Here is a 16,669-nt window from a genome sequence, read left to right as displayed (position 1 = left end):
AATTCATTAGTCAACAGAACCAAATATCAACAGTACAACGATTGAAATTTCTTTTGAGAGCCAAATTTTTTAAACTTAAACTATATAGGTAGGTACATTGTTATTAACTTAATTAGGGTACTCCTAAGCTGGCCTTTGCTAAAAACGTCCTCAATCTGATTGAGGTACATTCGCTGAGGTCGACCCCTTCCAAATCTCCCGTCCACACTCATCTTGTATACTTGTTTCGTCTATCTCCTTTCGTTCATCCTCTCTATATGTCCAAACCATCTCAACATACCTTTCTCAATCCTCGACACTAAATCTTCTCTCACTCCACAACGAAAACCGACTTCTGCGCATGGGCCACGAAGTTTCAATCGCACTGTACGTGCGCGCCCGCACGTGGTATTTTGTGGAAGAGCCACACTCAAGGGGCCAAAGAGCCGCCCGTGGCTCGCGAGCCGTGGTTTGCCAACCACTGGCTAGGGCCCAAGTTTGAAATTTAAATGCTCTTGAAGCCGACTTGTGTCTGCTTTCATAAAAAGTCATGATTTCAAGAACTTAATGAGCCTGGTATGGAGGTAGGAGTTCACAAGGGCACAAAGAAGTAAAGGGCAGGAGGCTGTGCACAGGGAGCTTCCAGACAGGGTAAGGGCAGCCCAAGTACCTGAAATGAGGGGAACCAGGATGCCAGTCAGGAGGTGCCCATCCTAAGGGTCATGGGGCTGCGAAGGCAGACTCTTTTTTTTGTAATTTATCTTTATTGTTGAAAGTATTACAGATGCCCTCCTTGTTTTTTTCCTGTTTGTTTGTTTCCCATTGAGCCCCTCTTCCCTGCACCCGTCCCTCCCAAGCCTTCGCCACACTATTGCCTGTGTTCATGGGCTATGCATAGAAGTTCCCCAGTCAGTTTCTCCTCCCCCCACCTTGAGAAGGCAAATTTTGGCCAGAACCGGTTTGGCTCAGTGGATGGAGCGTCGGCCTGCGGACTGAGGGGTCCCAGGTTCGATTCCGGTCGGGGGCATGTGCCTGGGTTGCGGGCATATCCCCGGTGGGAGATGTGCAGGAGGCGGCTGATCGATGTTTCTCTCTCATCGATGTTTCTGACTCTCTATCTCTCTCCCTTCCTCTCTGTAAAAAATCAATAAAATATATTAAAAAAAAAAAAAAAAAGAAGGCAAATTTTGGAGGCTGCCTATGAGCTGGATGGGGTGAAAGGGTACTGAGGGACAGGGACAGTGCAGTCCTTGAGTAAAAGCGTAGAGCTGAGAAAAGCCAGCTGTGCTCATAAGTGCTGAGGGTTTGTACTGCACATTCACGGAGTCCCTAGTGCCGACCCCAGGCTAGCTTAATCCTTCAGGTGGTGCTTAATAAATCTTTGTCAATAAATGATCAGGGTGGGAACCAGAGTTTAGAAAGTCCTGAATGCTATATAAGGAAGAGGGGGGAAGTTACATTTTAGAAACCTACTTTGTGTTAGTTGAGTTCTATTATCTCAATCTCACAACCCTTATGAGAGAAGAATAATTCTGGCCATTTTTTGGAAGAGAAAATGAAGAGCCAAAACGAGAAACATGACTAAGGACATGGAGCTCCTAATTGGTCTGGCCTGTATTTGAACCCTACTGCTGACTCCATAACACATGTACACTGACGCTTAGAGCTTTCTTGTTTTGTTTATAATTGGCGAGAGAGAGAGAGAGAGAGAGAGAGATGACAGAGATACATTGATCAGTTGCCTCCCACCCATGCCCCAACCTGGGATCGAACCTGCAATCTAAGCTTGTGCCTGACCGGGTTCAAACCCGTAATCTTCCAGTGCATGGGATGACGCTCCAACCAACTGAACCACACTGGCCAGGGCTAGAGCTTTGTTCTTTAAGTGGTTAGGGGCCAGGGAAGGCTCCACTGTCAATTATGCATTACACAACATTTGCATACCATTCAAATACACTGGGAAGTAATGATAGGAATGGGGGGAAAGGTTACTAAACTCACATTCTCAGTAGGACTCCAATTTTGAGCCTTCCCCACACCCCAGCCTGAAAGGTGGATAGACTATAGGGGAACACTTAACACCCCAGGGTGGAGGTGGGGGAGACTCCTGACTCATATTGCTGCCCTCAGTGATGCTGGCCACCTTCATCCACCCAGCACCCAACTGGGTAACAATCAGGTGACTAAGTCCCAAATGGCCAGTGACCAGCAAGGGAGGACAGAGAGCCTCTGACTGATGAGTCACAGAGGCCATGACTGTGGAAAGGTTGATGAGCCCATCACTAAGGTTGATGCCCCCAGGAAATGATGGAATTGGGGGGCCAGCTCATGCTCAGCCCCCTACAGGGCTCTTTCTTCACCCTGCCCATCTGTTCCTCTTTTCCACACCCCACCCCTCAGTCCCTCTGCTTTTGTGAACAAGACATGAACCAATTGAAAATGATAATATTTTTCTGATTAAAGTTGTTTTGTGTGTGTTTTTCTGAATAAAGGTTATTCATTGCTCACTGTAGTAAATTTGGAAAATACCAAAATAAACAAGGAAGAAAATGAAGATCACCAGTAAATTCTACACAGAAGAGAACTACTAGTAACTTTGATGCAGTTACTTGGAACTGTGACCTTGAGTTTGGCTCCAGCTCTGCCTGCCCAGGCGCAGCCCCTGGAAACTGGCTGGGGTGGGAGAGAAAGCGATAGAAAGTAGTTAGGATCATGGGGGAGGGTCGGGAGCTGAGGGTGGTGGCGGGGAGAGGAGAATACAGACAAGGAGGATACAAGCAAAAGGAGTAAAGTTCAGGTGAACCTGATAGCAGATTACTCCCCCAGGCACCTCATATAAGAAATAAAGCCATCGGGGATGTTTAGGACGTGTGTGTTAGTGAGAGAGATGGTGGTTATCATGAAAGGTGACAGAGGGGGCACTCCGGCCTCCGGAGACCCTGGGGGATAGAACCACATTCTAGATCAGGGGTGGGCAAACTTTTTGACTGGAGGGCCACAATGGGTTCTTAAACTGGACCGGAGGGCCGGAACAAAAGCATGGATGGAGTGTTTGTGTGAACTAATATAAATTCAAAGTAAACATCATTACATAAAAGAGTACGGTCTTTTTTTTTTTTTTTAGTTTTATTCATTTCAAATGGGCCGGATCCGGCCCGCAGGCCGTAGTTTGCCCACGGCTGTTCTAGATACTAAGAATCCGGGAGAGAATAGAGGAAAAAAGTGAAAGCTGCCAGATAATTTATTGGTTTATTTATTTAAATCTCAGCAACAATTCTGAGGGCTGATATTATCACCTTTTTATAGCAAAGAAAAAAAAAGAGTCTCTAATAGGTTGTTTTGGGTCACACAGCAAGAAGCAGCAGAGCCTCAGGCTCCAGCTAAGATCTTTGCAACCGCGCCCCCCCCCCCCCGCCCCCCAATCCCTCCCGGGGCACCCAAACAAAAGCCCCTGGAGCCAGGAGCTGCAGGCAGGGCGTAAGTACAAGGACTGCATGACTAAGTCTGTCCCCATAATGGCGTCATGACCACCCCTCTGCCAGCCCCCACCCCCTGAGCCAGGCTGACCCAGCTCTTTTTCCCTCTGATTTGTCATCTCTCACTGGGGGAGCTGGGGGGATGTGTGTGAAGGGTCAGAACATGTGGTCTGCCGCCACAAAAAGAGAACTTGATTCCATGAGAGAAAGAACTCTGGGGTTCTTTGGCTGGCTTGCTCCCTTCCTGCAGTCTGGTTTCCCTCTCTGCCCACAGAAGAGTGTGTATAGAAATATTTTTAATTATATATGTTAAACTGTCACGGGAGGGATTAGGTTAGAATCTGAGAGTATGTTCTAATGATCAGAGGCTACGGGGCTGTGGTTGGAGGGCAAAGGTTTGTAGAGATCTCTAAGCCCAAGAGAAGCCAATCTCTACACTGCCACCCACCCCCTCTGACAGACACCCTTTCTGGAATGGGGTGGCCTGAAGGGCTACATCCTGGTTTTTAAAGGGCAAGTCTGGGTCCTGAAACTGGAAACGGGATGTGAGAAAAAGCTAAGTTGTAACTGAGTTAAGGCCAGCGTGCTCTTGGTCTAGAGACGCTGGTTTTCCTCTCAGGGAGTCAGGATAGAGGGAACTTTCCCTGGCTGAGTGGGATCGAGTTCTCTCCAAGCCACTTACTCTGGAAACGTCTGTTTTTAAGAAGAACTCCGCCCACATACATGCACTTCTTTAATTAGTCATGAGTTCCTAGAAGCCAGATGGGAAGTCATGGCTGGGATTGTGCACAGCTGGAACTGGTTAGAGACCAGGGAAGTGGGAGGAGTTTGGGGATGGCTCAGGCCAGGGCCAGCACATTCTGTTCTCAGGAGACACCAAACTTGGCTGAGGACCCCCATTAAGGACACTTTCGGGGGCCCTGCCTTGAACTGGCTCAATGGAAAGAACATCAGACCCAATTCTTAAGTTCTCTGGTTCTTGTCAAAGTGTGAAGAGGGCCAAGATCTGCTTCCCTTCTCCAATTCACAGAAAGGGTGTTATCCCACCAGACTCCCCTGTAGGCTTCTGCTGGTGGTCCCATAACGCAGCAGAGTGCCAAAGGGATGCATTCAGGGATAAATTCTAGCCTCAGAAACAAGGAAGGGAATCTTATATAATAAAGCGGGAATATGCAAATTGACCATCATGCCATAACGTTCAAGATGGCTGTGCCCACAGCAGAGGCAGAGATTCCATAACACAAGATGGCTGCGCCCACAGTGGAGGCTGAGTTCCCATAACAAGCCTTAATGAGCAATCAGCAGGGACCTGAGGCTGGCGGAGTTTGACAGGAGACCTCAGGCTGCGCCCCCCGCCTAGCAGGGCTTGATGGGGGTGGGGCCGGCCAGGTCTAGCTCTAGCCCAATTGGGGTGGGGCTGGCTGGGTCTGGGTCTCACATGATTTCAAGGTGCACGAGGGTGGGTGGGTACTTGACTCTGGTTCCCATGCTGCACCCCAGACTCTGACAGGAGGAAGAGTTTAATATACATTTTACTAATTTTCTTTCATCTCTGACACTTCTATTATAGAGAAAGAGCAACTAGCAATATCAAAATATTTCCTCTAATTAATTCTCCTTTTTTTTTTTTAATGCCCTTGACCAGAATCGAACCGGGGACCCTTCAGTCCACAGGCTGACGCTCTAGCCACTGAGCCAAACCAGTCAGGGCATAATTCCCTTTTAATGTGCAAGAATTCCGTGCACCGGGTCACTAGTAAAGAAATAAGGAGCTTAAGTGTTCTTTCAGCATCTGGAATGATAGGGAAATGGTGGTTACAAGGAATTTTTGCTCCTTCTGAGAATGACAGCTTTTTCCTTAATAAAAACCAAACTGATCTTTATTGCTTTTCCCAAGGGAAGTGGAATGTGGGGAGAACTTTGGCCTTGTGTCCTCACTCCATGACCCCAGGAAACAGATCTGTCCTAATATTTGGGGACTGTCCTGGGCCTGGAAAGTTCATCTTTGGCTTTTTTTTTGTTGGCAAAAGCATTTGATAGGGTGTGGGCAGGGGAAGAAGTTCGCACTGACTTCCCCCTTTGAAGAGGGTAATAACTAGACAGGGGAGGGAGACCTGGAAAAGACTCAATTCTGTTTCTGCCAGGCCAGCAATGAAGAGAGGACTTTTGGGGTAAGAAGGCTGCCCTTAATGGGGAGCTATATAGGAGGTGGGTTTGCCTCTGTATCTCCTGTTTTGCCCCTAACTTACCTAAGAAGGATAGTGGGTGTTTACCAGTGTGGTTTTGTTTTTTTATTGGTTTCGTTAATTGACAATGGGGGAAGAGCTGACATTGTGTACAAGTGTGTGCTCACAAAGGGAGGAAGAGCTAAAACATTTTAAAGTGCCAGAGGGGCACAATTCCAGTTTGAGTTTGAGCTGCATGCAGTTTTGGCACGATGAGCACCACCCCTCAGCCAGAAGCTAATCTTAAGGATGTGTGTGTTTGCAGGAGCGCATGCAGGTGCTCGCACTTTATTATAGGAGTGATACTCTGTTGTAAAAAAAAAAAATGAGATAACTGTCCGCCTGCTTTCAAAAAGGAAGTGCCAGATATTGATGGGATCAGAGCACAGTGGGAGGAAAGAGTTAACTGATCTTTGAAGACCAAGAGCTGGAACAGGTGAAAAATAATCCAGTTGATCACTGGCCACAAAGCAAGGCTGACCATTGACCAGAATGGCCATAGCCAGGATGGTTAATAACATCAGAGAGAGCTGATCAGCAAGGGTGTTAATGGTGGTAGCTGGTGACAAAAAGGGAATTTTTAAAAAGCAAGTGAAAGAGGCAATCAGGATGGGGAGCTGAAGGAGCATGGAAAACCAAACCCAGCTTGGGCTAGGGCAGTGATGGTGAACCTTTTGAGCTGGGCGTGTCAGCATTTTGAAAAACCCTAACTTAACTCTGGTGCCGTGTCACATATAGAAATTTTTTGATATTTGCAACCATAGTAAAACAAAGACTTACATTTTTGATATTTATTTTATATATTTAAATGCCATTTAACAAAGAAAAATCAACCAAAAAAATGAGTTCGCATGTCACCTTGACACATGTGTGTCATAGGTTCACCATCACTGGGCTAAGGTCATGTGTTGAGGGCAAAGCCAAAGAGTTCTACTTTTGGCTAGCAGACTGGGTGGATGAGTACAGTACTGGAAGCCAATTCCAGCATGTCAGCAGGGCTGAATCATCTGGAGATGGCTGAGGGCATTTCCCAAACCTGAAAAGGATGCATAAAATGATTGCTTGCTGCCAGACAGCTGAGGGCATTTCAATCTACATGTTATTGCCTCCTACTGGACAAACACCTGAACAGCCGTAGGCAAGTCTTCCAATCTGACAATGGATTCTGTATACTAAACCCTGGCCTTTGATGTGTATATCTACCTTGCCTTAGGACAATTTGTGCTAATACATAGCAAGGGATCCTGAGACAAAGGAGAACGTAGTTCCTTTAGCTAAGTCTTCTCTGACTCCCCCAAATGCCTTCCAAAATTATGTTTCATCTCTGGACTCTTTATTAATTTACACATAGCGCCGTCTCCAGATTTCTGAACCCTTCTAGATGCTAGATTAAGACCCTGGGCATTAGTAGAGTATTGGCAAAAGTTGTATTCATCCATCATTCATTGCTTCACTAATTGAATCTGTCAGTGCTTCTTAAACTTTTCTGACAAAATTCCTCAGGTAGACTATGAAAACGTATGCTCAGAGGGTAGATGTGAGTATTTAACTGTGATGGTCACTTCTTTCAGGAATTTGTCCATCTCACAATGATTACTCCTTCTCTGTCCCTCTCCCACAGGATCAGATGGCTGGCTTCCAGCAGCCATGTTTATGCCATGTAAAACTAAATATATAATTCTAGGTTGATAGTTTTTTCTCCTTTGAGTACTTTAAACTGTCTTCTGATCGCTATAGTTTCTGTTGAGAAGTCCATGGTAATTCAAATCATTGTTCCTCTGTATATAATGTGTCCTTTTATTCTGTTTTCAAGATTGCTTCTAATTTTTGGTTTTCAACAGTTTGACTGTGATGTGCTTAAATGTGGTTTGCTGAACTTCTTTTATCTGAAAATTTATGTCTTTCACCAAACATGGGAAGTTTTTTCAGTCATTATTTTTTCAAAGTCTTTTCTGCCCCATTCTTTCTTTCCTCTCCTTCTGCGACTCTAATTACATTTATGTATATTAGATTTCTGATATTTTCCTATAGTTTTCTGAAGTTCTGTTTATATTTTTCTATCTTTAAAGAATATATATGTTCTTGCCCTAGCCAATTTGCTTAGTGGTTAGAGTGTTGGCTTGAGCTTGAAAAGTCACAGGTTCGATCTTCGGCCCAGGTCAGGGCAAGTTCAGGAGGCAACCAATCGATGTCTCTCTCTCATATCGATGTTTCTCTCTGTCTTTCCCTCTCTCTCCCACTCTCCCTAAAAATCAATGGAAAAATATCCTCCGGTGAGGATTAACCAAAAAAAAAAAAAAGTGTTTTCTGAATTTAATAAAATTCCATGACTTGTTGCTTTCCCAAAAGATCCTTTAACATTTCCTCTCTCTCCTCCTCTCAGCCAATTACATTACCTGCATTCAGTCAATTACTCATTTTGGAGTATAACTTCCATCACTTTTACTGTTTAACATCTTCTTTGATCTCCAAGGGAGAAAAAAATGCATTCCTTATCTGTTTTGAGAGACAGCAATATTGACCAAAAATTGTAACCTCTGAATCCCAGATTCTCTAACTTCCTCAATTTGTAAGACTAGGTCAGTGGTCGGCAAACTGCGGCTGGCGAGCCACATGCGGCTCTTTGGCCCCTTGAGTGTGGCTCTTCCACAAAATACCACGTGCGGGCGCACGTACAGTGCGATTGAAACCTCGTGGCCCACGCGCAGAAGTCGGTTTTCAGCCTGGGCGAGTCTTTTTTGAAGAGGTACTGTTGATATTTGGCTCTGTTGACTGACGAGTTTGCCAACCACTGGACTAGGTTATAGTTGCAGAGGGGAGGGAGATCTAGGTACCCTCTCCTGGGATTCCTGGGAGCCTGAAAAGATTTTCTAGTTGATAAACCTGTCTGCTAATCTCAAAACAAGTTGGAGTTGAGGGACAAGATAACTTACAAATATTGGCCCCTCACAGTACCACCTAGTGGACAATAAGAAACTAACACATGGGCTCTGAGCCCATGAGAGTAAATGGCCAGTCCTACGATAATTCACTTCTAGATCCTAGAATCTTTGCTATTTATACATTAGAAGGGAATCATCTGCAACGAGGAAAGAACTTCCAAATAAATCGTAATATAGCTTCAGGAGTAAGAAGAAAGCCAGGGGCGAATTTACTTTGCCATAGCAAATAAGGGTCTGTTGGGGAAATAGTTAAACTAAGGTCCTCCCAGCCCACCCACAGCAAACACGCAGACCAGAGGGGAGTGTGTGCTGCTTCAGCCCCTCAGTATTGATGTTATTGGTGGCTTTCAAATGTATTATTCCTGCAAACCAAGGTAAGAAATATTTCTTCTGAAACAAAAGTATCATATTTACCCTTTTTAAGCATCAATATCTGCTATTTTCTATACTAGTCACAACTTTCTAAATTCACTTCATTACCCACATTTAGAAAAACACAGCTTATGTGCAAATTTTCGTCTTCTATCAGGTGATTAACATTGATTTTTTTAAAAAAATATTTTATTGATTTTTTACAGAGAGGAAGGGAGAGGGAGAGTTAGAAACATTGATGAGCGAGAAACATCAGTCAGCTGCCTCCTGCACGCCCCCTACTGGGGATGTGCCTGCAGCCAAGGTACATGCCCTTGACCGGAATCGAACCTGGGGCCCTTCAGTCCGCAGGCTGACGGTCTATCCACTGAACCAAACCGGTTAGGGCAACATTGATTTTTAAAAAAATATATTTATTGATTTCAGAGAGAAAGGGAGAGATAGAAATATCAATGATGAGAGATAATTATTGATCACCTGCCTCCTACACACCCCCTACTGGTGATCAGGTCATGTGCCCTGACCAGGAATTAAACCGTGACCTCCTGGTTCATAGGTTGATGCTCAACCACTGAACCACACTGGCTGGGCAACATTGATTTTATGTAAGGAAATATGACCCTGAAAAACTGAAAGCAGCCCTAGCTGGTTTGGCTCAGTGGATACAGCGTCAGCCTGAGTTTGATTCAGGTCAAGGGCACATGCCCGGGTTGCGGGCTCGATCCCCAGGAAGGGGCGTGCAGGAGGCAGCCAATCAACGATTCTCATAATTGATGTTTCTATCTCTCCCTCTACCTTCTTCTCTGAAATCAATTTTTTAAAAAAAAGGAAAGAAAAACTGAAAGCAAATTCATACCTGCCTTTCATGATGCCAAGCCTTACCTAAGGATATTTTTTCCATTGCTTTTTTTCTTTTTAATATATTTTTATTGATTTTAGAGAGGAAGGAAGAGGGAGAGATAGAAACATCAATGATGAGAGAGAATCATTGATCAGCTGTCCCCTACATGCCCCACACTGGGGCTTGCAACCCGGGGATGTGCCCTGACCGGGAATTGAATCGTGACCTCCTGGTTCATAGGTCAATGCTCAACCACTGAGTCACGCTGGTGGGCTCCATTGCTTTTTACAGAGAATGGAAGGGAGGAAAGGAGGAAGGGAGGGAGTGAGGGAATGAGGGAGAGAGAGAAAAAAACATCAATGATCATGTGAAAGAGACATATCAATCGGTTGCCACCCGCAGAAGTCCTGACTGGGGCTGGAACCTGCAACACAGGTACGTGCCTTTGACAAGGAATTGAACCCCACAACTCTTTGGTGCACAGGCCGGCACTCTAACCACTGAGATCACCGGCAAGAGCCTTCCTGCCTTTCTTATTTTTTTTTTTTAAAATGTATTTTTATTGATTTCAGAGAGGAAGAGAGTGATAGAAACATCAATGATGAGAAATAATCATTGATCAGCAGCCTCCTGCATGCCCCCTGCTGGGGATCGAGCCCAAAACCCAGGCATGTGCCCTTGAGTGGAATCGAACCTGGGACCCTTCAGTCTGCAGGTCAACGCTTTATTTACTGAGTCAAACCGGCTAGGGCATCCCTGCCTTTCTTGAGATGCAGGTAATGATCTTCTTCAAAACCCAACTCCACCGTTAAGCCTCTTCATACCCTAAATCAAAATAAATTTTCTTAGCTCTCCCTCAACACATTGCTGATACCTCTACCACAGAACTTATTAAATCTGTCAAGCACTTAATTTGTGACTTGCACAATTTAATAGCTTTTTCAAATGAAGGGTCTACAATGTATTCATAATTGCATCCCTCCCAACTAGCAAAATGACTGACAGAGCCCAACAAATAACAAAATAAACTTTAATCAAACCACTAAAGACCCAAGAAAGTTAAAGCTTTACTGAAGTGAATCCTTTTGCAAAACAAATAATGGTTTTAAAAGTATAGATTCCTCAAAATAAACCTTATTTATAAAATCCTTATAATTGTGTAGAGGTCCTACACAAGAGAGCGCAGGCTTTTGGTCTCACACTGAGGTGCCTAGTCGAGTCCTCATTTTTTCTGGCAAGGCACAAATGATCCCTCCTCTTCTGTTTCTCCATGTGGCTTGCAGCCTCATTCACTCAAACATTTGAGAATTTACTATGCACTGGGATGCAATGAGGTTAAACACAAGCTCGGGGCTTGAGGCACCCCTGATTGGTGAGGAAGAGAGGCTAACAATGCCCTAACCGGTTTTGGCTCAGTGGATAGAGCCTCGGCCTGGGGACTGAAGGGTCCCAGGTTTGATTCCGGTCCAGGGCATGTACCTTGGTTGCAGGCACATCCCCAGTAGGGGGTGTGCAGTAGGCAGCTGATCAATGCTTCTCTCTCATTGATGTTTCTGACTCTCTATCCCTCTCCCTTCCTCTCTGTAAAAAATCAATAAAATTATTAAAAAAAAAAAAAAAAGAGGGGCTAACAAGTAAACAGCGTGACAACATAAGGTAATACACACCGTTACAAAGGTTAAGTGCAAGTGATAAGGAAGCAAGTTAAGAGAGGCACCTAAATCAGCATTGGAAGGTAACGGAAGTCTTCCCAGAGAGGATAACATCAAAGATCCAAAGGATAAGAAAGAGTTGACTAGGAAGAGTGGATCAGGAAGAGAATGTAGGCAAAGGAACCAGTAAGGGTAAATGACTGAGGTTCAGAGAGAATATGACTCATTTGATGAACTGAAAATTGTAAAGTTGGAGCAGTTTGACCAGAGTTGAGGAATGGCAAGAAACAAGGCCAGATTGAGTGAGACCTTTAGAGTCAGACTAAGAACTTGGAACTCCTGAGAAAGGTCATTACTGACTTCCCCCTGTGTTGCTTTCTGCACCAGCAGCTGACTAGAAAGAAAGACTGATAGGTGAAGGAGTGGAAATCAGAGCTCATGAAAACATTCAGTGGCAGCTCTCTTTTGGCTGTAAATTTCTTTACTTGTATCATTAATTTGCCCCACAATGTTATCTTAGGGTGGCATCTGATAAGATAAAATTTCAGATGAGCTGCCCCAATGAAGCTGTGAAGTAAGTTGATTATCTTAGAAAGAAACAGTAAGGGAAGATTAAAAATGGCGGCAGAGTAAGTGAATGATGCACAGATACCCTCCCAGGACCAAACTGGAATTACAACTAAAATACAGAAAAACTTCCTGAATAATGACCGGAAGACTCGCTGGAGAGAACCCTGATAAGTGAGAAAGAAAGTAATGGTGTTACAAAGGCCCCACTGCTATGCAACACAGTGATGACACATGCAAATTAACATGTCAAATGAAATTTGTTCTAAACTTCATTTTATTATAACACTAATTTCTGTTCACTGAAATCTAACCAAACATACAGAAATCAGTGTTGCTCATTTGGTCATACCTTCATAACTGTTAAAAATTATTTCTCCAGCCAAAACCGGTTTGGCTCAGCGGATAGAGCGTCGGCCTGCAGACTGAAAGGTCCCAGGTTCGATTCCAGTCAAGGGCATGTACCTGGGTTGCAGGCACATCCCTAGTAGGAGATGTGCAGGAGGCAGCTGATCGATGTTTCTCTCTCATCGATGTTTCTAACTCTCTATCTCTCTCCCTTCCTCTCTGTAAAAAATCAATAAAATATATTTTAAAATAAAATAAAAAATTATTTCTCCAGCCAGGTTCACAGTTCAATTCCAATCAGGGCACATGCCCAGGTGGTGGACTTAATCCCCAGTGTGGGGAGTGCAGGAGCCAGCCAGTCAATGATTCTCTCTCTCTCCCTACCTCTCTGAAATCAATAAAAAATAAAAATGAAAAATTATTACTCTAGCCCTAGCTGGTTTGGCTCAGTGGATAGAGCGTTGGCCAGTGGACTGAGGGATCCTGGGTTTGGTTCCAGTCAAGGGCACATATCTTGGTTGCAGACTTGATCCCTGGCCTGTGCAGGAGGCAACTAATCCATGTCTCTCTCTTATATGGATGTTTCTGTCTCTCCCCCTCCTTGCCACTCTCTCTAAAAAACCAATGGGAAGATATCCTTGGATGGGGATTAATAAAAAAAATTAAAAAATGATTACTCCCAAAACTTGTCTTCCTGTGCCAAACTGGAAGGAATAAAATACCTACTAGAAGCTGAAAAGAAAGAGGCAAAGCTAGACCATTTGTCTACTTGTTTATTCTGTTCTTAAAAAAAAAAAAAAAAAAAAAAAAAAAGAGGTCAGGTATTGAGGGGGAAATAACCCATAAACACTGTGAACAGGAATCAAGACTCCAAGACTTGGGCATACTCCCCCTACCCTCAACCTCAGTTCCCGAGAGTCCCACCCACCCAATTTTCTTTTGAATAAGACACCCAAATCAGCAGCAAAGGAGCCTGGGGGAGTCACTGAGATTTTTGAACACTGGGAATGGGAAGGGGAAACGTCTAAAAAATAGGAGTTTGGAAGAAAAGGGAAGGAATGAGGGAGAGGCTAGGCTCTGGAGGACAGAGTTGGGCCATGAGAGATGGAAGTGAGCCAGTATGGGGGGGTACCCCTCCTGACTGCTGCTGCCATGTTCCCCAGGACCCCAGAAAGCCCCATGGTTTGTTTTAGTCCATTCCCAATTCCCCAAAGGCCTCACAGGCCGAGCTCCAAGTCCTCGAGCTCCTCCTCCAGCACCCTCCTCCTTGCTAGCTTTTCCAGCTGCTCTTTGCTGGGCTGGCTGACTTCTCCAGCCTGGATCCGTTGCTGCAACTCTTCCACCTGCCGAAGCTTCTTCTTTAGGTTCTTTATCTTCTTAGCCTTCTCAGTGATAGCAGCCGGGTCAGGCTGGTCAGAGGCAGCTGTAGGAGCTGCCCGGGAGCCCTGTGGAGCACTGGGGAGTTGAGCTGTCTCTCCCAGGGACACCTTTTCCAGAGTCCGGCTCAAGGCCTCTGCCTCCCCTTTCTCTTGCTGCTGCCGCCTCTTCTCCTTCCGCTTCATGTTGCGTTTGGCTGTCTTGGAGAGGCCTGGTTCCCCACCTTCAGACCTTGATGGGTTGACAGGAGCAATGGCCTCGAGGCTCAACCCTGGGGGCAGTTCTGGTTTGCTCTTGAAAAACTTCACATACTTGTTCTCATACCTGCCGGGAGATGTCAACAGTTAGAGAATCACTGACTTTAGAGCCCTTTTCTTAACCTTCCAAATCACTTTACCCTTTTCACCTCTCTGCTTGCTTTCTCCCCCTTGGTCCCTCCCCAACTTTCCTCTGCTTTGCAGGTTTTAGAAGGGTCCCTAGGTCTCAGAGCTCTGGATCTCTGAATGCTATTTGGAGGTTCTGATGAACAGAGGCCATAGGAACATGACCAGTCCCTTGTAACCCTCACTCACCCCTGTATCCCAACCCCTGCCTCTCCTTTCTCAGTTGTCCCCTCCCATTCCTGAGATTTGGGCATCAGAAAATTCTTCCCTGAATTCATAGGCACACATGTTCTTCCTTTCTGTAGGGACCCGTTAAATACCCCCTCCTCACGCCTAACCACGTACACGGGGACCTCCTCCTGGGGCACATAGCCTTCTTTCACCCTCCGCTGCTTGCGCCAGGTCCCGTCGGGTCGCTGTGTTGAGGCAATGTACTTGCCTGAAATGAGAGAATTAAGTTGTAGAGTTACTCTAACTTTCAAATCATTCCCAAGATGAAAGAACGCATGAATGCACACAGCTTTCCTGAGCATCCAGGTGGACACTAAATGGACCATTAAGGTGTCCCTTTCTCATAACAACCTTCAATCCTGCCCTGGTCATTATTTACTGAGTGTCTATATATACACTGTAAAACACACCATCCCTCCATCAGGGCATTTCTAGTTTCATAATCTAGTTGGCAAGGCAAGGCAAGACAGGCACAGAGGAAGAGTCTTTAAAAGCAAGACAATAGCATGTACACATCAAAAGACAGTAAATTATTAAGAGGCTAAAAAGGAGTAAAACAAAGAGAAATAACAGAGAAGATGTTGTAAGAAGGGAAGTTTTATTGAGACGGATTGTAAAAAACAGGTCCACTTTTAGGAATCCATACTTTAGATATAAGAAGCACCAATGCACAAGGATATATGTAAAGAATGTTTGTTGCACCCTGGCTGGTGTGGCTCAGTTGGTTGAACTGTCATCAAATGCACCAAAAGGTCGTGGGTTCGATTCCCAGTCAGGGCACATACCCGGGTTGCAGGTTCCATCCTGGTCAGGGTGCAATCACAGTGTGTATGGGAGGCAATCCATCGATGTTTCTCTCTCTCATCAATGTTTCTCTTTCTTTCCCTCTCTTTAAAAATCAATTAAAAAAATATATCCTTGGGTGATGATTAAAAAGTAATGTTTGTTGCTGCATTATTTAACAAAAAGAGGAAAGCAACTTGAATGGCCATTAGTATATGGATGATTAAATGGATATGGGTCATCCCCATGATGGCACACCATGCTGCTATGGAAGTTTATTGTTGTTGTTTTTTAAAAAAATATTTTTATTGATTTCAGAGTGGAAGGAAGAGGGAGAGAGAGATAGAAACATCCATAATGAGAATCATTATGGAGAGAATCATTGATCGGCTGCCTCCTGCAAGCCCCCCACTGGGGATTGAGCCCGAAACCCGGGCATGTGCCCTTGACCGGAATCGAACCTGGGACCTTTCAGTTTGCAGGCTGACGCTCTATTCACTGAGCCAAACCAGCTAAGGCTGTTTTTTTTTCTTAATCCTCACAGGTGGATATGTTTTTATTGATTTTAGAGAGAGGGGAAAGGAGAGGGAGAGAGAAAAACACAGCTTGGTTGAAGGGATCAAACCTGCAACCTGGGTATGTGTCCTGACTGGGAATTGAACCCATGACTTTTCAGTTTAAAGGACAACACTTCAACCGAGCCCCACCGGCCAGGACTGGAAAAGAATTTTAGATATAAATGCACTGACCTTGACTGGTGTTCAAAATATACTAAGTGAAAGAGTAAGTTGCAGAAAAATAGGTAGTGATCCTCAAACATTTTTTTATTTCATGATTCCCCCTAGCACTCGTATTTTGTAATATTATGCATTTAACCACACAATATTTGTTAATATCATCAGAAAAAAGTTTTATTGGAAAGCTTTCAAGCTCTCGGTGGCAGATACAAGTTTTCCAAAATTCTAATGTTCACTTGAAGGCTTGAATCTTATCATTGCAACAAACACTGTCAGTTGTTTTCCTTAAAATGACAGGCTCACTTCCTTCATTTTCAGCAAAGTGCCTATCAGATATCCAGGCCTGAATTACCAGTTTGTCAGTGGTTTTTTCAAGTAAAAATGTGTTCTATGAAAAGGAAGCTTATTTAGCTTGTAATTGGTGCAGCTGCGCCAGTGCTTTTCCTTGAGACACCACCCACAGTGCGCAGCAAAATGTTTCACGTTTACTTCCCATTTCGTCCAGAGAGAACATTAAAAAGATGTATAACTTTCAGTTATAAGATGCTTTAAGTTCCAGGGATCTAAGGTATAGCATGGTGACCATAGTTACCAATATTGAAGTGTATATTTGCAATTTGCTATCAGAGTAGCGCTTTAATGTTCTCATCGTAACAACAAAATGGTAACTCTGTGAGATGAAGGATGTGTTAACTAACCTTATTGTGGTACACATTTCACAATATATGCAAATATCAAATCATCACACTGTATACC

General features: G+C 44.4%; 1 protein-coding gene across 3 annotated transcripts in view; it reads right to left on the bottom strand.

Moving 5' to 3' along the window:
• Positions 1 to 13,188: 13,188 nt before the first annotated feature.
• PYM1 (PYM homolog 1, exon junction complex associated factor) overlaps positions 13,189 to 16,669 on the bottom strand; it is a 28,711-nt gene continuing 25,230 nt past the window's right edge. For all 3 annotated transcript variants that reach the window (XM_036300729.1, XM_036300732.1, XM_036300730.1), the window contains exons 2-3: positions 14,508 to 14,601; positions 13,189 to 14,103 (exon numbers count right to left, since the gene is read on the bottom strand). In XM_036300729.1, coding sequence (XP_036156622.1) covers positions 13,620 to 14,103; positions 14,508 to 14,601 — 578 coding nt within the window. In that variant the 3' untranslated portion in view covers positions 13,189 to 13,619. The remainder of the gene's footprint in view (positions 14,104 to 14,507; positions 14,602 to 16,669) is intronic.

The sequence above is a fragment of the Myotis myotis genome, unplaced genomic scaffold, assembly GCF_014108235.1.
Source record: "Myotis myotis isolate mMyoMyo1 unplaced genomic scaffold, mMyoMyo1.p scaffold_m19_p_3, whole genome shotgun sequence".
Classification (NCBI taxonomy): Eukaryota; Metazoa; Chordata; class Mammalia; order Chiroptera; family Vespertilionidae; genus Myotis; species Myotis myotis.
The sequence above is the reverse complement of the archived record's forward strand: the minus strand, read 5'-3'. Positions and strand labels throughout refer to the sequence as shown.